The 24,000-nt window shown below is 38.8% G+C and overlaps 1 protein-coding gene across 9 annotated transcripts in view; it reads left to right on the forward strand.

Annotated features, from left to right (window-relative positions):
• BTBD8 (BTB domain containing 8) overlaps nucleotides 1-24,000 on the forward strand; it is a 93,769-nt gene that overhangs the window by 15,918 nt on the left and 53,851 nt on the right. For 5 of the 9 annotated variants that reach the window (XM_086391121.1, XM_086391122.1, XM_086391123.1 and 2 more), the window contains 2 exons: nucleotides 8,309-8,544; nucleotides 14,779-14,896. In XM_086391121.1, the coding sequence (XP_086247247.1) occupies nucleotides 8,309-8,544; nucleotides 14,779-14,896 (354 nt within the window). Of the gene's footprint in view, nucleotides 1-8,308; nucleotides 8,550-14,778; nucleotides 14,897-16,796; nucleotides 16,899-24,000 lie in introns of those variants that run through there. The other 4 variants (XM_086391126.1, XM_086391128.1, XM_086391129.1 and 1 more) reach the window with 3 other exon arrangements.

The following is a 24,000-nucleotide window of genomic DNA, read 5'->3' on the forward strand; positions in this document are numbered from 1 at the left end:
TAGGTATACATATGTCCCCTCCCTTTTGAACCTCCCTCCCATCTTCCTCCCTATCTCACCCCTCTAGGTTGATACAGAGCCCCTCTTTGAGTTTCCTGAACCACACAGCAAATTCCCGTTGGCTATCTCTTTTACATATGGTAATGTAAGGTTCCATGTTACTCTTTCCATACATCTCACCCTCTACTCCTCTCTCCCTATGTCCATAAGTCTATTCTCTATGTTTATTTCTCCACTGCTGCCCTGTAAATAAGTACCATTTTTCAGTACCATTTTTCTAGATTCCGTGTATATGCATTAGAATATGATATTTCTCTTTCTCTTTCTGACTTACTTCACTCCGTATAATAGGTTCTGGGTTCATCCTACCTCATTAGGACTGACTCAAATGCGTACCTTTTTACAGCTGAGTAGTATTCCATTGTGTATATGTACCAAAACTTCTTTATCCTTTTATCTGTCAATGGACATCTAGGTTGCTTCCATGTTCTAGCGATGGTAATTAGTGCTGCAATGAACAATGGGATACATGTGTCTCTTTCAGTTTTGGTTTCCTCAGGGTAAATGCCTAGGAGTGGGATTGCTGGATCATATGGTGGTTTTATTTGTAGTTTTTTAAGGAATCTCCATACCATCTTCCATAGTGGCTGTATCAATTTACATTCCCACCAACAGTTCAGGAGCGTTCCCTTTTCTCCACACCCTCTCCAGCATTTATTGTTTGTAGACCTTTTGATGATGGCCATTCTGACCAGTGTGAAGTGATATCTCATTGTAGTTTTGATTTGTATTTCTCTAATAATGAGCTGTGTTGCGCATCTTTTCATGTGTTTGTTAGCCATCTGTATGTCTTCTTTGGACAAATGTCTGTTTAGGTCTTTTTCCCACTTTTGATTGGGTTGTTTGTTTTTCTGGTATTGAGTTGTATGAACTGCTTGTATATTTTGGAAATTAATCCTTTGTCAGTTGTTTCATTTGCTATTATTTTCTCCCATTATGAAGGTTGTCTTTTCACCTTGCTTATAGTTTCCTTTGCTGTGCAAAAGCTTTTAAGTTTAATCAGGTCCCACTTGTTTACTTTTGTTTTTATTTGTGTTACTCTAGGAGGTGGGTCATAGGGGATCTGCTTTGAATTATGTCATTGAGTGTTCCGTCTATGTTTTCCTCTAAGAGTTTTATAGCTTCTGGTCTTACATTTAGATCTTTAGTCCATTTTGAGTTTATCTTTGTGTGTGGTGTTAGGAAGTGTTCTAATTTCATTCTTTTACATGTAGCTGTCCAGTTTTCCCAGCACCATTTAATGAAGAGGCTGTCTTTGCCCCATTGTATATTCTTGCCTTCTTTGTCAAAAATAAGGTACCCATAGCTGCATGGGTTTATATCTGGGCTTTCTATCTTGTTCCATTGGTTTATATTTCTGTTTTTGTGCCAGTATCATACTGTCTTGATGACTGTAACTTTGTAGTATAATCTGAAGTCAGGAAGGTTGATTCCTCCAGCTCCATTCTTCTTTCTCAAGACTGCTTTGGCTGTTCAGGGTCTTTTGTGTTTCCATATGAATTGTGAAATTTTTTGTTCTAGTTTTGTGAAAAATGCCATTAGTAATTTGATACGAATCACATTGAATCTATAGATTGCACTTGTTAGTATAGTCATTTTCATAATATTAATTCTTCCTACCCAGGAACATGGAATATTTCTCCATCTGTTTATGTCATCTTTGATTTCTTTCATTAGTGTCTTATAATTTTCTGTGTATAGTTCTTTTGTCCCCTGAGGTAAGTTTATTCCTAAATATTTAATTCTTTTTGTTGCAATGATAAATGGGATTTATTCCTTAATTTCTCTTTCTGATTTTTCATTGTTAGGAGGATATAGAAATGCCAGTGACTTCTGTGTATTGATTTTGTATCCTGCAACTTTGCTAAATTCACTGATTAGCTCTAGTAATACCTCCTCCCCTTTTAAAAAGAAGATTGTATTGAAATTTGTCTGTGGAATATAAAGAGGAATATAAGGAGAGGAATATAAAGTATTGAGATTATGATTTTTTAGTAAAAATTCTGATCAAAGAGTCTTTGAAAAAAAATTTTATATATAGCAACTTCAGATACGGCTCAAATGATTGGCAGTGGAAAGTACTGATAGTTTTTTCTTTATGACCTCGTGATAAAAATCTTTGATTTCTTAAGACTTACTGCACTATAGTTGTCTGAAAATGTGTGTTCATGTTTTTGTGTGGGTAAAAAGGGAAGACCTTTAAATTTTCAGTTTAACATCAGTGCTAGGATAAAATGTCAACCAAGTAAACACATAGAACAGCAGCACAGCATGAACGATTCCATTTCCCCTACAGCTTTCTCAAATCCCTTATACTGGTAGGGCTGAAGTGGGTGGAACAGGTACCTTGTAATATTAACTGTGTGTATAGACAGCATGGCAGTCCACTCCAGTATTCTTGCCTGGAGAATCCCATGGACAGAGGAATTTAGTGGGCTGCAGTCCACGGAGTAGCAAAGAATTGCACACGACTGAAGCGGCTGAGCACAACAGAGCACATATATATAACTTGGACCCTCACTGACTGGGGAAAGACTGCCCCTCCCAGAGTTAGCTAATTCCCATAGTGTGCCTTTGATATGCAAACCAAGTAATCCTGAATCCATTCCTACACCCACTTTTCCCTCTGGTTCTTACACTCTAGAAGGCAACACTCCTCTGCCCTAATCATCCCAGAGCCAGATACCAGACAACCAGAGACCACCTTTATAGCTCAGAGCCCCCTCATACCCAAATTATTCAAACTCTTTAGTCCTAAACTTGGTCACCTGCTTACTTTGCCTCACTCATTCCTTCCTCCCAAAACCACTTTTGCTCCCTCCTTTTGCCTCCAAATCGATCCTGTTGCTCAGTCTACCTGTTGAGTACTTTGCTTCTGACACTTCCGGTCACCAGATTTGTAGTTTTTTCCTCCTCGCCAAGCAATTCTCAGGTTCTCCAGATATCAGTTGGATGTCCTACAGATTTAATTCAATTCTGACACTGTCTACCTGGAGATTGTTACCTGTGCTTCTGACCATCTGAATGCAGATTCTTATGGCCCCTCCCTCAGGCTCAGCTCATTTGCTGGAGCAGCTCCTAGGACTCAGGAAAATATTTTACTTGACATATTATTGTTAAAAACTCAGAAACAGCCAGATGAAGGTGATGCATAGGGCACGGGTTATGGGAAGGAGCTTCCATGCCCTCTCAGGGTTCACTACTCTCCCAGTACCTCCATGTGTCCACCAACCCAGAGGCTCACTGAAACCCATCTAAAGATGCAGGCTTCATTACATAGGCATGATTGATTTGTGTGTGTTAATAGCTCTGCTGCTGCTGCTGCTACTGCTAAGTCGCTTCAGTCGTGTCCGACTCTGTGCGACCCCATAGACTGCAGCTCACGAGGCTCCCCCATCCCTGGGATTCTCCAGGCAAGAACACTGGAATGGGTTGCCATTTCCTTCTCCAATGCATGAAAGTGAAAAGTGAAAGGGAAGTCGCTCAGTCGTGTCCGACTCTTAGCGACCCCATGGACTACAGCCTTCCAGGCTCCTCTGCCCATGGGATTTTCCAGGCAAGAGTACTGGAGTGGGGTGCCATTGCCTTCTCCGGGTTAATAGCTCAGTCGTGTCCAAATCTTTGTGACCCCATGGACTGTAGCCTGCCCAGTTCCCATGGAATTCTCCAGAGAAGAATACTGAAGTGGGTTGTCATTTCCTTCTCCAGGGGATCTTCCTGACCCAGGGATCGAATTGGGGTCCCCCACATTGCAGGTAGATTCTGTACTGTCTGAACCACCAGGGAAGCCCAATCATTGGTTGTTGGTGGTTAATTTAGCCTCTCCCCTCTCCAGAGGTGGAGGGAAGAGCTTAGTTCCAACCTTCAAAGCACTTGGTTGGTTTTCCTGGATTCCAGTTCCCATCTTTATGGGCTTTCTAAAAGTCACCTACCTCCCTAATGTAAACTCTGATGTGGTTTAAAGGGGCTTGCTATGAATAACTAAAGACATACATTTCATTTTTATCCTTCTGGAGATATTTCAGGAACTGGGAATAAAATTAAGTGCTGTAATAAAGTCCATGCCCCAACCAGTAATGCTGAAGAAGCTAAAGTTGAATGGTTCTATGAAGGCCTACAAGACCTTCTGGAACTAACACCCAAAAAAATGTCCTTTTCATTACAGGGGACTGAAATGCAAAAGTAGGAAGTCAAGAAATACCTGGAGTAACACGCAACTTTGGCCTTAAAGTACAAAATGAAGCAGGGCAAAGGCTAACAAGAGTTTTGCCAAGAGAACACACTGGTCATAGCAAACACCCTCTTGCAACAATGCAAGAGAAGGCTCTACACATGGACATCACCAGATGGTCAATACTGAAATCAGATTGATTATATTCTTTGCAGCCAAAGATGGAGAAGCTCTATACTGTCAGCAAAAACAAGACTAGGAGCTGACTGTGGCTCAGATCATGAAGTCCTTATTGCAAAATTCAGACTAAAATTGAAGACTGTTGGGAAAACCACTAGACTATTCCGGTATGACCTAAGTAAAATCCCTTACGATTATACAGTGGAAGTGATAAATAGATTCCAGGGATTAGATCTGATAGACAGAGTCCCTGAAGAACTATGGATGGAGATTCTGACATTGTACAGGAGGCAGTGATCAAGACCATCCCCAAGAAAAAGAAATGCAAAAAAGCAAAATGGTTGTCAGAGGAGGCCTTACAAATAGCTGATAAAAGAAGAGAAGCAAAAGGCAAAGGCAAAGGAGAAAAGAAAAGATATACCCATTTGAATGCAGAGTTCCAAGAATAGCAAGGAGAGACAAGAAAGCCTTCCTCAGTGATCAATGCAAAGAAATAGAGGAAAACAACAGAATGGGAAAGAAAATTAGAGATACCAAGGGAACATTTCATACAAAGATGGGCATAATAAAGGACAGAAATAGTATGGACCTAACAGAAGCAGAAGATATTAAGAAGAGGTGGCAAGAATACACAGAAGAATGATACAAAAAAAGATCTTCACGACCCAGATAATCACGATGGTGTGATCACTGTCCTAGAGCCAGACATCCTGGAATGTGAAGTCAGGTGGGCCTTAGAAAGCATCACTATGAACAAAGCTAGTGGCGGTGATGGAATTCCAGTTGAGCTATTTCAAATCCTGAAAGATGATCCTGTGAAAGTGCTGCACTCAATATGCCAGCAAATTTGGAAAACTCAGCAGTGGCCACAGGACTGGAAAAGGGCAGTTTTCATTCCAATCCCAAAGAAAGGTAATGCCAAAGAATGTTCAAACTACCACACAATTGCACTCATCTCACACACTAGCAAAGTAATGCTCAACATTTTCCAAGCCAAGCTTCAATAGTACATGAACCGTGAACTTCCAGATGTTCAAGATGGATTTAGAAAGGCCAGAGGACCCAGAGATCAAATTGCCAACATCCATTGGATCATTGAAAAAGCAAGAGAGTTCCAGAAAAGCATCTACTTCTGCTTTATTGACTATGCCAAAGCCTTTGACTGTGTGGATTACAACAAACTGGAAAATTCCAGACCACCTGACCTGCCTCCTGAGAAATCGGTATGCGGGAGCTGACTGTGGAAGCAGCAGTTAGAACTGGACATGGAACAGACTGATTCCAAATCAGGAAAGGAGTACGTCAAGTCTGTATATTGTCACCCAGCTTATTTAACTTATATGCAGAGTACATCATGCAAAATGCCGGGCTGGATGAAGCACAAGCTGGAATCAAGATTGCTGGGAGAAATATCAGTAACCTCAGATATGCAGATGACACCACCCTTATGGCAGAATGTGAAAAGGAACTAAAAAGCCTCTTGATGAAAGTGAAAGAGGAGAGTGAAAAAGTTGGCTTAAAACTCAACACTCAAAAAACTAAGATCATGGCATCCAGTCCCATCACTTCATTGCAAATAGATGGGGAAACAATGGAAACAGTGACAGACTTTATTTGGGGGGGCTCCAGTATCACTGCAAATGGTGACTGCAGCCATGAAATTAAAAGACGCTTGCTCCTTGGAAGAAAATTTGTGACCAACCTAGACAGCATATTGAAAAGCAGAGACATTACTTTGCCAACAAAGGTCCGTCTAGTCAAAGCTATGGTTTTCCCAGTAGTCATGTACAGATGTGAGAGTTGGACTATAAAGAAAGCTGAGTGCCGAAGAATTGATGCTTTTGCACTGTGGTGTTGGAGAAGACTCTTGAGAGTCCCTTGGACTGCAAGGAGATCAGACCAGTTAATCCTAAAGGAAATCAGTCCTGAATATTCATTGGAAAGACTGATGCTGAAGCGGAAGCTCCAATACTTTGGCCACCTGATGTGAAGAACGGACTCATAGGAAAAGACTTTGATGCTGGGAAAGATTGAAGGTGGGAGGAGATGGGGATTACAGAGGATGAGATGGTTGGTTGGCATCACTGACTTGATGGACATGAGCTTGAGCAAGCTCCGGGAGTTGGTGATGGACAGGGAAGCCTGTCCTGCTATGGTCCATGGGGTTGCAGAGAGTCAGAAATGACTGAGCAACTGAACTGAACTGAACTAAACTGTAATAAAGATAGCCTATGGCTTTTACATAGGAAGTTAGAAGGGTTTTGGAATCTATGTGCTGGGAATGGTGTACAAAGTTCATATTATAAATCACAATGTCACAACACCCCTGTCAAAAATCAGTTGCCTATAAATGTATGTTCTAGACACTCAGTCCGGTTCCATTGATCCATACATCTGTCCTTATGCCAGTACCACACAGTATTGATGGCTGTAGCTTTGTAGGAAGCTAAGAATTCAGAAAATGTGAATCTTCTAAATTTCTTCTGTTTAAAGATTGTTTTGGCTATCCTAGCATTTCTATTTGAGGATTGGTTTGTCAATTTCTGCAGAAAACTAGCTGAATTTTGATAGGTGTTGCACTGAATCCATAGATTAATTTAAAGAGTATTGCCATTTAAAAAATATTAGATTATCAGTGGAATGTATTTCCATTTAATTGCTTTCAGCATTGTTTTGTAGCTTTCAGCATATAAGACTTGTGCTTTTTGTGAAATATCAAGATATTCCTAAGTATTTTATTTTCTTGTTGCTGTTGTAAATGGAGTTGTTTTCTAATTTAATTTTGGATTGTTTGTTGTTTGTGATTTTTGCATATTGATCTTCTATTTTGCAACTTTGCTGAATTTGTTTAGCAAACAGTTTAGGGATGAATTTCCAAGGATTTTCTATGTATATGTTTGCTATTTGTAGTTGAAGATAGCTTTACTTATTCTTTTCTAATCCAGCTATTTATTTTTCTTGCTTAATTGCTCTGGCTGGAATCTATTTAAATGTTGAACAGAAGTGGTAAGAGCAGACAGACATCCTTGCTGATCTTAGGAAGAAAGTATTCAATTGTTTACCGTTAAGTCTGATGTTAGCTGTGGGTTTTTCATAGGTATGCTTTATCAGGTTGAGAATGTTTCCCTCCATTCCTAGTTTGTTGAATGTTTTATGACAGGGTGTTGGATTTTGTCAATATATGATTTTAGGGGACATAAACGTTCACACTAGAGCATATGGTATATAACATTGATTTTCATATGTTTAATTACCCTTGAATTCCTAAAATAAAGCCCAGTTGATCATGATGCATAATTCTTTTTATATGTTGTTGGATTCACTTTGCTATTATTTTGTTGAAGATTTTTTTCTCTACATTAATAAGAGATATTGGTCTGTAGTTTTCTTGTGATGTCTTTGTCTCCTTTTGATCCAACATAATACTGGCTTCACATAATGAGTTAAGTGTTATGTCTTATATTTTTGGAAAAGTTTGTAAAGGATTGCCATTAATTAATTTTCTTTCATTTGGTAATGTTCACCAGGGAGGCCACCTGGTCCTGTGTCCTTCTTTGTGAGAAGTTTTTGAATACTAATTCAATCTCTTTACTTGTTATTTGTCTATTCAGATACTCTTTCTTCTTAAATCAAGTTTCGTAGTGTGTGTCCTTCCTAGGAATTGTCCATTTCATGTAGGTTATATAATTTGTTGGCAATTACACATTCCTTTTTAACATTGTTTCTTTATACACTACTTTCCAAACTTCCTGCTATTTTAGATGGACCTTTCTTTAGTGTAGATTAAGAAGATTTTCCAACTATGTGGCTGTTATCTATGAAAGCCACACATTGGGAAATGAGGTTTTAAGAATAACCAACGTTATTTTTATTAATATTTTGCATTTTGTCTTTTAGGATTGTATACTCATCAAACAGAAATATAAAAAGCTACGAAGAAGAAATTCTTAGGAAAAAGATAGTGGAAAGTGGAGTACCACAAAAGAAATGTGACTTCAGTGTTGGAAATTGTACTGACCATGATAGAAGGTTATCTGTAGAGTTCTTAAGTAAAAGATCATCTGATCATTCTCTTCTGAAACATGAAATTCCAAAAGATATCAACAGCAAAGAGGAAAATGTAATTTCCACTGGTGAGGTATTTTTTGTGGATTTTTATAAACTTTTATAGCCATGAAAGTAATTATATTCTAAACACTTAGAGAAAAACATACTTCAAAAATCAGCTCTGTTGAACATTTTTTTATAAGTAGATGAAAGTCAGTATAAATGAAAGTATATAATTTATGAGTGAATGGAAATAATAATATGGCCTACTGCCAGTTTTCCCAAGTAATTAGAGATGGAGTTATTGTTAATAAATACAGACATAATTCACAATTTTCCTTTTAAGCTTCTATATATTTTCACTCTTATTCTAATCTACACAAGCAAAAGCTTTAGCACACTGTAGAATCAGTTCTAACACAATGTATGCGTTCCTTAAAAAACTCCATGCAACACAAAAATCACCAATACATTTTGTCGTGACACATTTTTAAAAGATCGGAACCTAAAAAAACTAGGAACATAGTTTTATCCATGTTAAATGATTCAGCAATACATAAATACTACAATAAATATGGCATTTGACCTTGAAAAAGAGGTCTAGTTTGTTTGTAGAAGTGGGTGTCAAAAGGGTTGCAGCTTGTGAACTGCTGTGAATTGGTGGAAGGAGTATTTTAAGGATGTAGATATAGATACAGTAGATATTCCAACAGGAGACTCAAGAGCCTTGGATTGGATAAGAGAACAAACTGTTTATTACTTATAGAGCATCTCAGAACCACTTCTCAACCCTCAGTTCCCATGAGGGCTTAATGTTACCTGCTGTTCACATGCAATGGAGTTGCACCATAGGAGGGGAACCCCAACTTGATGAGACTTTTATAGGCTGCTGGCAGACCTGCTCATCCTCCTCCACAGAGGGAGAGACCTTTACTTTGGAAGGTAGATAAATCTTGTCTGGTGAGGGGAAGGTAGGAATGTAAGGAAATGATTTTGAGGAGAGGATAGTCTCTGAATCTTTCTGGAGCATCTCATTATCTCTAACTTCCAAGATGTATTTGTTGTTTAATCACCCTTGATCCAAATTTGCCAGTGCTCTGCTCGGAAAGGACAGACCATACAAAAACAAAAATATTCATAGAAAATGGTCTCCCAGCAGCTGTTATCTGAAATCAGATGGAAATTTGTAACACCAGAAATGAGTAGGCATGGGTGAACTGAGGTTTCTGGTAGGTGTCTTAGGTATTTATGTTTTATGTATATTCTTTCATGGCTCAGTCCAACTGGATACAGTTCCTTGCATTGACTTAGTATTTCTTATGGATTACCTTGCACCTAAGGAAAGGAAAAATTCCCATTATGCAAAAATTGTTCCCTAATATGTCAGTTGTGTTGGATCAAACTCATGTTTTCAAAACATGTGTTACAGTTGAATTGACTGTACATGATAGTATCTGTTAACTAAAAGATTTTTATTACTGATGTTTAGTGCAGCAACAATAAAAACAAACTGATTTAAGCTCAGTTAGGTTTCTTTTGTATATGGTCACCATATTGTATTATGGTAAATGAATGCATGCATGCATGCATGCCTCTTTTAGGCTTGAGATAGATCTGTTCATTTTTTAAACTATCTCATTTAGTCTCAGCCCTACAAAGAAAGTGGTTACAGACTGATTTTATAGATGAGGACAGTAAGGCTCAGAGAGTATAAGGGACTTTCTAAGGCCACACAGATGGGGCAGTTGACCAAGCTGATATTCGATACCCATTTTTCTTGCCTCTAGCCTAGAACTCTGCCATGAGCCCACAATAGCCGATTAAAGTGGCCAAACAGATTTTTAGTGTAGATGGAAAGAGTTCATTTACCCCTCAACCCCTTGCCTTTATCTATTTTCTCCTCCATCACTCCATGGAAATCCCACCCCACCCCACCCCATGTTGATCAGTTTAATAGACACTTGTTTGCCGCATCTTATAAAGTCCTTTGCCATCCTCCATACTGTCCGTGCCACCCTCCTTGAAACTTCCTCTGTCTTCTTGACTCTGTGCTGTCTGGATTTTCCCTCTCAGTCACTGCTCAGTCTCCTTCACCAGCACTTCCTCTTTAATTTTTTTTTTTGAGGTTCATACCCAACCACTGACCAGACATATCTGTCTAAATATACCTCTAAATATAAATATCTCAAAATTTAACCTGTGTCAGACTGATCTAATCACCTGCCTTTCCCAGCCTGCTCTTCTTTTAAATACTGCATAATGTGAATTATATTAATTATATTACTATCTTTCTTTCTTCCTTTTTTTTATACACTCTTTTATTTCTTTATTTTAGACCTCACCATGTGACATTCGGGATCTTTGTTCCCAGCCCAGGGATCAAATTCATGTGTTATATTGTTTCCCACACTTCTACCAACCCAAATTTTGTGTTAGAAAAATGTATATAAAATATATGTTAATGTTGCAGGCTTTATGGTCATATCTTTTTGCCTTGTCATGCTGTTCATGGTGTTCTCAAGGCAAGAATGCTGAAGTGGTTTGCCATTCCCTTCTCCAGGACATCATATACCTTCCAGTTATATTCATTTATTGATGCTTTGGCTTATAGGACTAAAAGTTAGTAAACAAGACTGATAATGGCATTGGAACTTTAATAATTCCTTCCTATTATTGCACTGTAAGTATTAAAAGGGGGTAGATTCTGCCCCCACGATTATGTGTCTTTGGCATAAGGTTTATCGTGCCCCCTGCAGTGGAATCATGGAGTCCTAGCCACTGGACTGCCAGGGAATTCCCTATATTAACTATCTTTCTTCTCAGTTACTCTTTTATCCTTCATTCAATTCATGAGCATGTCTGTTGATTTGCCTCCTAAATATTCTTAAATACTTCTCTCCTTTATCCTCCTGCCATTTCTTTATTTCAGTAAGTTGCTATTTTCTTTGAGAATTTGAACCTCAACTGGTCACCTGACTTCTTGTGCCACCTTCCATTTCTATTGTATAGAACAAAATTTGTTCATTGCAAGCCTGACCATGGCATTTGCCTTATTAAAATTCTTTAGTAGTCTCCCACAGCCTTAATATAAATCCCAGCTTCTTTCCCATGGTATAAGGGGATTTGGGGAACTGACTGCCGCCTAGTACTCTGCTGCCTCCTATCTTCACAACCCCTCACACCCCCTGAGCTCTGCTCTTACTGACTTGGCATTTCATCTGAAAGAACTGTATTTTGTTACTTCTGTGCTTTTATACTTGCTATTTGTTCCTGGAATGCCATTCTAATCAGCACATTATTCAAATACCAACTTTTGAAGATTTGATACAAAGATTGAACAAAAGATTTGATACAAGATTGAAGAAAACAGATAGTGTTACTGTTTTGCAGTTTAGAGAAGGTATAATCAGGTTGGTTATGTACCAAGTGTGTTAAGGACTCAAATAGGGCACATTAACCTAGACGTAGGCCTTCAGAAAAAACTACATGGAAGGAATAACAGGCCTTCAGAGAAAGCTGTGTGGAAGGAATAATATCTGAACTGAATCCTGAAGAAAAAGCAGATGTTGACCAGACATAGAGAGTTTAGGGAAGAAGTAGTCCAGGCAAAGGAAACGACACTCCTGGAGGCAAAGAACCAGGCACATAGCAAATTTGGAACACCACGCATGGTTTGTTGTGGGTCTAGAGTAAAGGAGGGGATAAGAATAGTCACAGTAAGGGATGAACCTGGATATATAAGCAGAAGACAGACAATGAAGAGCCTTATTATATAAAGGATGACTTTATATTTTGTGGTCCAAACAAGGATTCTTTTGAAAGAGTAAAAAATGAAAAATTATCATTGCTGTTGAATGTTATTCTAGGGGAACAGGCATTAACTGGAATGCCCCCAGGCAAACCAAGAGATGTGGTGGCCTTATTCATAAGGCATTTAAGTGGTACTATTTTGCAGGCTTAAAGAGTATGAACAGAGCAAGTTTAAGGTAGAATGGAATGATGACTTCAGGTTGAGGAACAGTTTTGGGTTTCTGTAATTGTGTGTTGTTGTTGTTTTCTTTTCTGGGTACCACTTCTGACTCCAAATGTGTGTGGGTTGTTTTTTTTTCCCCCCACACATAACCAATTCTCCTAACACCAGCTGGGCATCCAACAGTTCAATTCTAATGGTAACTATCCAGAGTTAGCAACAGATAAATGCCACAGGTTAAGGGCTTAATGCTGCAATATTCTCCCCACTTCAGATGTTAAACGCAAGTCAGGTGCCTAGGCTACTGTTGGGGAGGAAAGAGTTCTTTCTACCCTCTTAGGTTCTGTGACTGGCCTAAGAATTAAATTTAAATAAGACAGATTAACAGGAGGGGGGAGAATGGTTTTCATCACTTATTTTTGCACCAAGAGTTTCACCAAAAAAAGGAGATTCAAGAAGATGGCTAGATAATCGAGGGTTATTTATCATCTTGACTTTCCCTGGTGGCTCAGCAGTAAAGAATCCTACTGCATGAATCCACCTGCAATGCAGGAGATGTGGGTTCAATCCCTGAGTCAGGAAGATCCCCTGGAGAAGGAAATTGCAACCCACTCCAATATTCTTATCCTGGAAATCCCATGGACAAAGGAACTTGGTGGGCTACAGTCCACAGGGTTACAGAAAGAATTGGATGCAATTTATCGACTAAACAACAAAATATTATCTTAGGCTAAGTGAAAGAAAGGCATTCTGGGCTACTAGATGGTGGAGGCAAGTTATGGGAAGGTGAGAGGAGAAAATGTATAGTAAATAAGGGTTGTCTTGTTATACAGATAATAGTCAAGTGAAGAGAATAGTTTCTTCCTAAGAAGGAGATAGCTTTGCACATGGAAATTTCCTTTACAAAAGGAAAATTTTTTACTTTTATTTTTAGGCAGTTGGGGGATGTAAATAGCTTTCCCTGCATCTGCTCCCTCTCAAGTACCTTTAGCTCAAAATAATCCTCATGCCAGAGTGGCATGATTTGGGGTGACATATCCCCATTACTACCCACTCTTGTGCCCAGCGACTACAAATTTCAGAGTTCCCATGACCACCCTCCTACAAAGTTCAATAATTTTCTAGAATGACTCACAGAACTCAGGAACACATTTCACTTATATTTACCTATTTGTTATAAAAGATATAATTTAGGAACAGCCAAATGAAAAAGATACAGGGCTAGGTATGCGGGTTGGGTAGAGAAGGGAAGGTATACAGAACAAATATCCATGCCCTCTCAAGGTGTGCTATCTTTTCAAAAGTCGGTATGTTCACCAACCCAGTAGTTCCCTGAATCTTATTGTTCAAGAATTTTTATAATTCAGTCTATAGCTCCCTTTCCCTCCCTAGAGGTATGTGGAAGGGCCTGAAACTTCCCCCTCCCTGATGACATATTTGTCCTTTCTGGTGACCAGCCCCCATCCTGAAGCTCTTTAGGGGCCTTAACCCAGAGTCACCTCATTAGCATTCTGGTTTCTAAATATATACATTTGTAAATTGGTTACTGGGAATCTGTTCCCAGGGACCCATCCTCAACAGTTATACTAACAAAAATTTCCGGACTGATAGAGCTATAATATACAATGTAGTATTTTTCTTTTTAAATATATATACATGTTTTATATTTCACTTCCCAAAGCCTAAATTATGAATCTTTTGAAGTAGAGGTAGTTCTTAAAATATTTTCTATGACTCTCTATACTGTATATGGTACTAGACTCATAATAAGTGCTCTATAAGTCCCATTGATTTTAGTTGAATTTCTGTTGGTTCACAGATCATCCTAGCCATAAATCCATGAACAGAAACAGGAAGAAACTAAGTGATGAAAAAGAATATCAAACTTGGGAAATTTTTTAACTTTTTAAGTCAGATGTTTGTGAAGTGGCTTCAATTTTGGTGTATAATTTATAATAGTATTACTATATTTAAATGTGTATCTATATTTAAAGGTATATCTACATTTAAGTATAAGTAGAAATATATATTTCAGAGCAGAAAGAATTGATGATTTTAAAGTTTCATTTAACTTTGAATTTACCACTTAAAGATTTCACTCACTGTTACTTTCTTTCAGTAACTAATCAAGATAACCATGTGGAAAAACATTTTGCTAGTTTTAGAATACAATGGACATGAGTTTGAGCTAACTCTGGGAGATAGTGAAGGACAGCCTGGTGTGCTGCAGTCCATGGGGTTGCAAAGAGTTGGACACAACTGAGTGACTGAGCAACAACAAGAATACAAAATTTTGAAATATATATACTATTAAAGAAACTATTTTTTGTCTTGTTTTTCTCTTTTAAAGATATTTATGACTTGGAACCTGCATCTGAATTAGGAGAAGATTTACTGAAGCTTTATGTGAAACACTGTTGCCCAGATATTGATATTTATGTTGACGGAAAATGTTTTAAAGCTCACAGGTAAATAGGCATGTGATTAATTTGGTATTCTGGTTGTGACAGTAAAGTGTCAGGGTGGCTGTCTTTTTCTAGCACAGTGGTTTTCAAGATCTGATTCACATAGGCTGCAGAGGTTCCATGGAGATGCCTCAGGAGGTCTCTGACGGGAAGAGTTTGGACCATAGACAGGATTTTCTATCTGCAGTTTCACACATGCACAGATGACCCACTGAGACATGTGCACATGCTCAGCTAGAGCAGATCTGTGCTGTGCATTGGGTATGAACCTAAGATTTCATTAGAAGAAAATATACTGTTGCCTAAAATGGATTTGAAAGCCACTGAAAATGTCATTAAATGCAGTTTTTAATTTCATAGTCATTATGGTATTGAAAATGATTATTGCTACATGAATGACATTTTCTCTGAATGCATTTTGGCTCAAAGTCTTTAATTCTAAATAGATGATTCTCATGAATAGCATTGATTAGGAGGTTTAATTTTTCAGTGTACTTTTTAAAAACCATTATTCTGTAGAATTGGGTTGCTTAGGCATTCCAGGCTTTTAGAGTTTAAATTAAAGCCTGCTGCCTGTTTAGGTCAGGCTCTTTTTTTGTAAGTAACTAAAATCTGCTTAAAGAAAGAAAAGATGTTAATAAGAAATAGAGATTTTTTTTTCTTGGAACTCAAGGGAAAGAGGTACAGCTGGGCCTCACAACAGACTAGAATTGGAAAGCTGAGGAACCCAGAGTTACCCTCCCTGCCTCTTTGTGTTTCAAATAGAATGTTAAGTTATTCTGGTACTGCGGAAGAGGAAGAAACAGACTATTTTTGCAGAGGCTAGAAGCAGTCTTGTAGGTTCAAGGGTGCACAGCCCTTAATGAAGTTAGCAGTGGGTTTAGATTACAGAAATCCAAGCCAAACAGTAGCAATGTTTGTACTCTCATACTGGTTTTGCCACTTAATTGACTGAAGTACATTGCTAAACTCTTAAGACTGCCAGTTTCCATCAGACTGCCATCCAAAGTTTGAATTCTTCTTTCTGAGAACACATATTTTTAAAATATATATACACATTTTCCTATTTTTTATGAAATCCCCATTATGTATAGTAAAATACAGAGTATGATAGAGATTTATTTATATATTTTCCGTATTATGGATCTGTATTCTCCATATGTGGGAATATAAATATACATATTCCCAAATGGTATGTGTGCATGCCTTTCTTTCTTCTTGGTTAGTGTAGAGCGACAACACAATTTTACTTTTAAAATTAATTTGCTTTGAGTTTGTTTTATGCCAGATTTTTCTTGAAACTTATGGAACCCTAGGACTATTGTTGTCATACTGGGAAAGCAGGACTCTGTGACCATTTGCATTATGTTTTCCAACACTGTCTATATTTGGCTTCTCCCTGTGTACTGCCTGACAGTGGACTGTTTTAATAGCTGCATCTAGAATATTAGGACAGCTCTTGCTACATTTCTGGCTTATTTTGTTCACCTAGTGATAAAAAAGAAATTTATATTAACTAGAAGGGCAATTTCCTGAGGATATGTTTCAAGAAGATCTGGCTTAAGTTCTCTTACTTGGTTGGCACCCTTATATGAGTTAAAGTGACAGATTCTAAGTCCTAAGATTACCTTCCTATTCCAAACTTGAACGTTTTTCTGTTTGTACCTAAAATTTTATTATTCAGTTCAAAGATTATTATATCAGTAGTTCAGAAAACACAGGCATACTTCGTTTTCCTTTATTGCACTTTGCAGATAATTGTGTTTTTTATGACTTGAAGATATGTGGCAGCTCTGCATTGAGCAAGGCTGTCAGCACTATTTTTCCAACAGCATTGGCTCACTTCATGACTCTGTGTCACCATTTTAGTAATTCTCACAACATTTCAGACTTTTGCTTGATCCACAGCCCAATACCTGGAGTCCTTTATTTGCTGCAAGATGATCTGATGCCAGTCACTTGCTTGTGGTGGCACAACTAAGCTAAAGAAGTCATTTATAACTGGGTAATTACGAGTGTGTGTTCTGTGTTGGAACCTGTCTGCCTGGGTTTGAATTCCAGCCTCACCATCTTTAGCTGTATGAATTTGGGGAAGTTATTTAATCATTCTGTGTTTTAGCATCCTCAGCAAAGATGGAGATTATAATAGTACCCATCTTAGAGAGTTATTACTGGGTTTCCCTGATGGCTCAGTGGTAAAGAATCTGCCTGCCAGTGCAGGAGACTCAGGTTCAATCCCTGGATCAGAAAGATCCCCAAGAGAAGGAAATGGCAACCCACTCCAGTATTCTTGCTTGGGACATCCCATGAACAGAGGACCCTGGTGGGCTATAGTCCATGGGGTCACAAAAGAGTTGGACATGACTTAGCAACTAAACAACAATATATAGGGTCATTATGGTGATTAAATTACTAAAAGCATTTAAAGTACTTTGAACAATGCCTGGCACGTAGTAAGTACCATGTAAGTGTTTGCTGTCATCATCCAGGTAATAGGCCTTTGATATGAGCTTTTGTATAGATAGTAGCAACAGCTTGAGTGTCCTTTATTTATGTGGGACATGCAGAGAAAGGTGATTTGAATCACTTGCATTTCTCCCCAACCCAAGGAGCAAAGGGATAGCAGTAGACTTCCTACACTGTTCTGTCTCTACACAGGCCTTACCCTCATCACAGTGTTACTTCTCCACTCTTCCCACATCTTAGTTCTTGCTTATCTCCAAAGGAGATAAGAGAGCTTTTTTCTCCTGCTCAAAGGAGAAAAAGAGAGCTCTGTTTATTTGCAGGCAGAGAGATTATAGTAAAAGGACTCATTAGAGTTCATGGATCCCATTTGTTAGTTACTGCTTTTCTGAGTGTTGCTTCCTGGAGTACTACAACACATTACTCCTGTTGTGGATTTCTGTGACATCACTTTTCTGCCTGAATTGCTGTCAATCACCAGATGAATACCATCTGTATACTTGGCATTTCTCTCTACTTGTATTTCCTCCTGTCATCTTTCAGTTCACTTCAGTTCAGTAGCTCAGTGGTGTCCGACTCTTTGCGACCCCATGAATCGCAGCACGCCAGGCCTCCCTGTCCACCACCAACTCCTGGAGTTTATCCAAACTCATGTCCATCGAGTTGGTGATGCCATCCAGCCATCTCATCCTCTGTCGTCCCCTTCTCCTCCTGCCCCCAATCCCTCCCAACATCAGGGTCTTTTCCAATGAGTCAACTCTTCGCATGAGGTGGCCAAAGTATTGGAGTTTCAGCTTCAGCATCAGTCCTTCCAATGAACACCCAGGACTGATTTCTTTTAGGGTTTAGCCTACCTCAAATTATCCACCTGATCTCTCATTTTATCGTGTCAATTATTATCCTATTATTTTCTTAATGAAATTTAATCTATATTTTTAAACTCATTTATTTGTTGTACTTCATTATTCCATAATTAAGATTCTCTCATATTACTTTATTGAAAAAGCAGGGCAGTGATTTCCTAATTTTAACTTTCTAACACTTAAGATCCTATATCCCTTCCAAATACCTTTTTTATTTTTTTCTTCAGTGCCTGATACTATACCATCAGACTTTCATTCATGGGGTTAAGATGCTATCAAATCTCCCTTTAAAATGTAGATTCTCTAAGGCTTCTCTGGTGGGTCAGTGTTGAAGGGTCCACCTGCCAATGCAGGGGACATGGGTTTGATCCTTGGTCCAGAAAGATCCCACATGCCATGGAGCAGCTGAGCCCATACACCACAATTGTTGAGCTTGTGCTCTGGAGCCTGGAGCTGCAACTACTGAGCCCATGTGCCACAACTACTGAAGTCCCTGTGTCTGAGAGCCCGTGCTCCACAAGAGAAGCCACCACAATGAGAAGCCAGCACACTGCAGCTGGAGAGTAGCCTGCTCACCACAGCTAGAGAAAAGCCTGTGCAGCAACTAAGACCTAAGGACAGCCAAAAATAAATAAAATTATTATTTTTATTTTTTTAATGAAGATTTTCTGAAACTACAATTTAGTAAGTCAGCACTGAGTTAGGAGATGAGTGTCCTTCAGTCAGTTCAAGACACTAGAGTCACTCAGTCGTGTCCAACTTTTTGCAACCCCATGGACTGTAGCATGCCAGGCTTCTCTGTCCATCATAACTCCCAGAGTTTGCTCAAGCTTATGTCCATTGAGTCGGTGATGCCATCCAACCATCTCAATCGCTGTCATCTCCTCCTCCTGCCTTCAATCTTTCCTAGCATCAGGGTCTTTTCCAGTGAGTCAGTTCTTCACATCAGGTGGCTAAAATATTGGAGTTTCAGCTTCAACATCAGTCCTTCCAAAGAATATTCAAGACTGATTTCCTTTAGGATTGATTGGTCTGATCTCCTTGCAGTCCAAGGGACTCTCAAGAGTCTTCTCCAACACCACAGTTCAAAAGCATCAATTCTTTGGCACTTAATTTTCTTCACAGTCCAACTCTCACATCCATACATGACCACTGGAAAAACCATAGCTTTGACTAGACGGACCTTTGTTGGCAAAGTAATGTCTCTGCTTTTTAATAAGGTTGGTCATAGCTTTTCTTCCAAGGAGCAAGTGTCTTTTAATTTATGGCTGCTGTCACTATCTGCAGTGATTTTGGAGCCCAAGAAAATAAAGTCTGTCACTGTTTCCATTGTTTCTCCATCTATTCACCATGAAGTGATGGGACCGGATGCCGTGATCTTAGGTTTTTGAATGCTGAGTTTTAAGCCAGCTTTTTCACTCTCCTCTTTCACTTTCATCAAGAGGCTTTTTAGTTCCTCTTCACTTTCTGCCATAAGGGTGGTGTCATCTGCATATCTGAGGTTATTGATATTTCTCCCGGCAATCTTGATTCTAGCTTGTGTTTCATCCAGCCTGGCATTTCACGTGATGTACTGTGCATTTAAGTTAAATAAGCTGCGTGACAATATACAGCCTTGACATACTCTTTTCCGAATTTGGAACCAGTCTGTTGTTCCATGTCCGGTTCTAACTGTTGCTTCTTGACCTGCATACCGATTTCTCAGAAGGCAGGTCAGGTGGTCTGGTCTGGTATTTCCATCTCTTTCAGAATTTTCCACAGTTTGTTGTGATCCACACAGCCAAAGGCTTTGGCGTAATCAATAAAGCAGAAGTAGATGTTTTTCTGGAACTCTTTTGTTTTTTCAATGATCCAGTGGATGTTGGCAATTTGATCTCTGGGTCCTCTGCCTTTTCTAAATCCATCTTGAACATCTGGAAATTCACAATTCACATACTGTTGAAACCTGGCTTGGAGAATTTTGAGCATTACTTTGCTGGTGTATGAGATGGGTGCAATCATGTGGTAGTTTGAACATTCTTTGTCATTGCCCTTCTTTGGGATTGGAATGAAAACTGCCCTTTTCCAGTCCTGTGGCCACTGCTGAGTTTTCCTGATTTGCTGACATATTGAGTGCAACAATTTAACAGCATCATCTTTTAGGATCCTTAGTCTATGCAGTATTAACTATTATAGACCTGTGTGTGCATGCTAAGTTGCTTCAATCCTGTCCGACTCTTTGCGACCCTGTGGGCTGTAACCCATTGGGATCCTCTGTCCAACGGATTCTCCAGGCAAGAATATTGGAGTGGGTTGCCATTGCCTCTTCCAGGGGATCTTCTCAACGCAGGGATTGAACCCTCATCTCTTTATGTTTTCTGCATTGGCAGGTGGTTCTTTACTACTAGCACCACTTGGAAGCCTAGTCTGACTAATTAGCTATATAATCCTGAGTTGCTGTTTAGTCACGAAGTTGTGTCTGACTCCTTTGCAACCCCATGGACTGTAGCCCGCCAGGGTCCTCTGTCCTTGGAATTTCCCAGGCAAGAATACTGGAGTGGGTTGCCATTTCCTTCCCCAAGGAATCTTCCCGACCCAGGGATCAAACATGAGTCTCCTGCATTGGCAGGTGGATTCTTTACCACTGAGCCACAAGGAAGGCCATATTCTTGAGTACATCAGCTGAAAACTTTTTTCAGAAGTATACACTTTAGTAGTTCAGAAGTTAATCTGAGTTTTGATTCTGGTTGCACCATTTATTAATTGTTGAGAAGTTACTTAATCTCTCCAAGTCTCAAATTCTTTATCTGTAGAAGAAATAATGATAGTAATTATAGCATAGGATGGCTGTGAGGATTGAATCAGGTAATGTACATAAAGTACTTAGCATGGTACTGTGGCACATTGAAGCATTCAGTGAACATTAGTTGCTAAAAGTATGTATTAGCTATCTGAGAGGCAGGCATTTTGTTGTCTGTTCTACCTTATCTTACAGTGGAGGTTGGCAAACTGTGGCCCAACCTAAAGAATAATATGCAACAGGGACCTGAAAAACCTAATGTACTTATATTTTTATTTACTATCTGGCCCTTTGCAGAAAATTTTTGCTGTTCCCTCCCTTACTAGGATTGCCAGGGAGCATTAATGAAATAATTATAATAAAATTCCAACTTATCATGCTATAAAGTGGGTTATGAATCTCTCAGTATTAATTACTTTATTAATGATAAATGGTGAACCCTATCTCTTAAAAGGTTTAAAATAATAAGTTAGATGTGGGAGCAATAGAGAGAAAAGAGGTGAGATTCTAGAGTACCATGGGCCTTTGAGAGAGGCTGCAGTGGGGAACCAAAGCCAGAGAGAGTGGATGCCTAAAAGGAAAGAAGTCACCTAGAGTAGAAGCTCCTTAACGGAACATGACTAAACCTGCTTTTCACATGGTCTCTGCAGAACATGCTGACATGGTAGGCAGAACTCTCGAGACTAGGATGCCATTCTCTAGTATATCTGTAACATTTCCATTCCTATCATTGAGTTTGTGTCTCTTGAGTCACTTGAGTTTATTCCCAAACCTGTTTGATGCCATTTGAATTTCTTATTTTGATAGCATGACTTCATGATATATCATATAAACCAATGATACATGAAATATAAAAGAATTGTTGTTCCAGTGAAAACTAAAGTGAATGTTTTAGAAAGCTTGATAAGGGAGAGGCATTTTAAAAATTGTTATTGAATTCAGTTTAGATGAAACAATACAAAAACTTGAGGGGAAATTATGAAAATCTTAAATGATTCTATACTTCAGATTGCTTCAAAAAGTTTTAAACTTCTTTTTTCATTTTAGAGAAGTTTGAATTTGAAATCATAGACAAGGTGTATAAGTGTAGTTTTTGCAAGACATAAGAGGCATAAATCAGCGAATTCACATTAAAAAAAATAGATTGGCTTTATGGTCAAAGATTTGTGAATAAATGCATACTTATTTTCTAAGTTAGAATAAAATGAATATGATATAGACAAATCATTTAAAAAATTCGCTTCTAATTTTTTGATTAACCAGACAACTATCAGTCTTCATTGTACTAGATAACAAGGCATCCACTCTATTTTTACAACTCACTTTTAAAACTTAGGTAATCCTATGAAAGCTGTAGTCAGTGTATGTTAAGATGAATGTCTCAAGAGAACGCTGACTTACCATTTTTAAAGTTTACATTCTTTAAAATATTTCCAGAGTGTCATGGGTGACAGCTCCAAAAAGTTTGGATTCGCTGATGTGGGTTTAACCCTTATTCAGTTATGTGGAACTGATAGAAAAAAAATATATATATATATATATATATTTTTTTTTTTTTTTTCTTGGAGCAAGAGTACTTAAAAAATAGTCCTAGTGAAAAATTCTATATTTAGAGTTTCTCTGAGTAATCCAGGCCATTATTATGCCTGGAGTAATGAATCTGGTTGAGCTAACATCAAGAAGTATTGAATAGCAATGTACTATAAAGCGAGAGTAAGGGGGAAATTAGGGCACCTCTATAGAGCCAGAAGCAGCCTTGTCAGTTGAGATTACATTTAGTCAAAAGGAGAAAATAGTTTTTGGTGTGTTGGAAAATAAAAAATCTGCTAAAATTTTAACACATGTATCTACAACATATTTTTTTTTTAAACTGAGGCTTGAATCCAATTAAATAGGAATGTTTTCATAAGTTTCTATCTTAAGAACAGTGTAATTGTTTAAGCCTCAGTCGCTCTTAGTCTTACTTAAATGGAAATGGCTAGCATGCAGCAATTAGTTCAAGTCTTCCATTTAACTGATTTTTTTGTGTACTTGTCCTGTTAATTACTGAAAAGAATGTTGATGTCTCCATCTCATCCTCTGTTGCCCCCTTCTGCTGCTGCTGCTAAGTCGCTTCAGTCGTGTCCGACTCTGTGCAACCCCATAGACGGCAGCCCACTAGGCTCCTCTGTCCCTGGGATTCTCCAGGCAAGAATACTGGAGTGGGTTGCCATTTCCTTCTCCAATGCATGAAAGTAAAAAGTGAAAGTGAAATTGCTCCGTCGTGCCCAATTCTTAGCGACCCCATGGACTGCAGCCTACCAGGCTCCTCTGTCCATGGGATTTTCCAGGCAAGAGTAGTGGAGTGGGGTGCCGTTGCCTTCTCCTCCTCCTGCCTTAAATCTTTATACTCTGTGACAACCTAGAGGACTGGGAAGGGGAGGGAGGTGGGAGGGAGGCTGAAGAGGGAGGGGACATATGTATCGATTCATGTTGATATATGGCAAAAACCATCACAATATTGAATTCTGTATGGAACAACTAATTGGTTTAAGATTGAGAAAGTAGTACAACAGGGCTGTCTACTCTCACCCTGTTTAATCTGTATGATGAGCACATCATGAGAAATGCTGGGCTGGATGAATTACAAGCTGGAATCAAGATGGGTGGGAGAAACATCAACAACCTCAGATATGTGGATGATACCACTCTAATGGCAGAAAGAGAAGAAGAACTAAAGAGCCTCTTGATGAGGGTGAAGGAGGAGAGTGAAAGAGCTGGCTTAAAACTAAATATTAAAAAAAAACTAAGATCGTGGCATCCGGTCTCATTACTTCATGGCAAATAGAGAGGGAGAAGGTAAAAATAGTAACAGATTTCCTCTTCTTGGGCTCTAAAATTACTGTGGATGGTGACTGCAGCCATGAACTCAAAAGACAGCAGAGACATTACTCTGCCAACAAAAGTCCGTATAGTCAAGTCTGTGGTCTTCCCAGTGGTCATGGATGGTTGTGAGAGCTGGA

The sequence above is a fragment of the Bos grunniens genome, chromosome 3 (assembly GCF_055505025.1).
Source record: "Bos grunniens cultivar Pamir isolate PY7600 chromosome 3, Bosgru_T2T1.0, whole genome shotgun sequence".
NCBI lineage: Eukaryota > Metazoa > Chordata > Mammalia > Artiodactyla > Bovidae > Bos > Bos grunniens.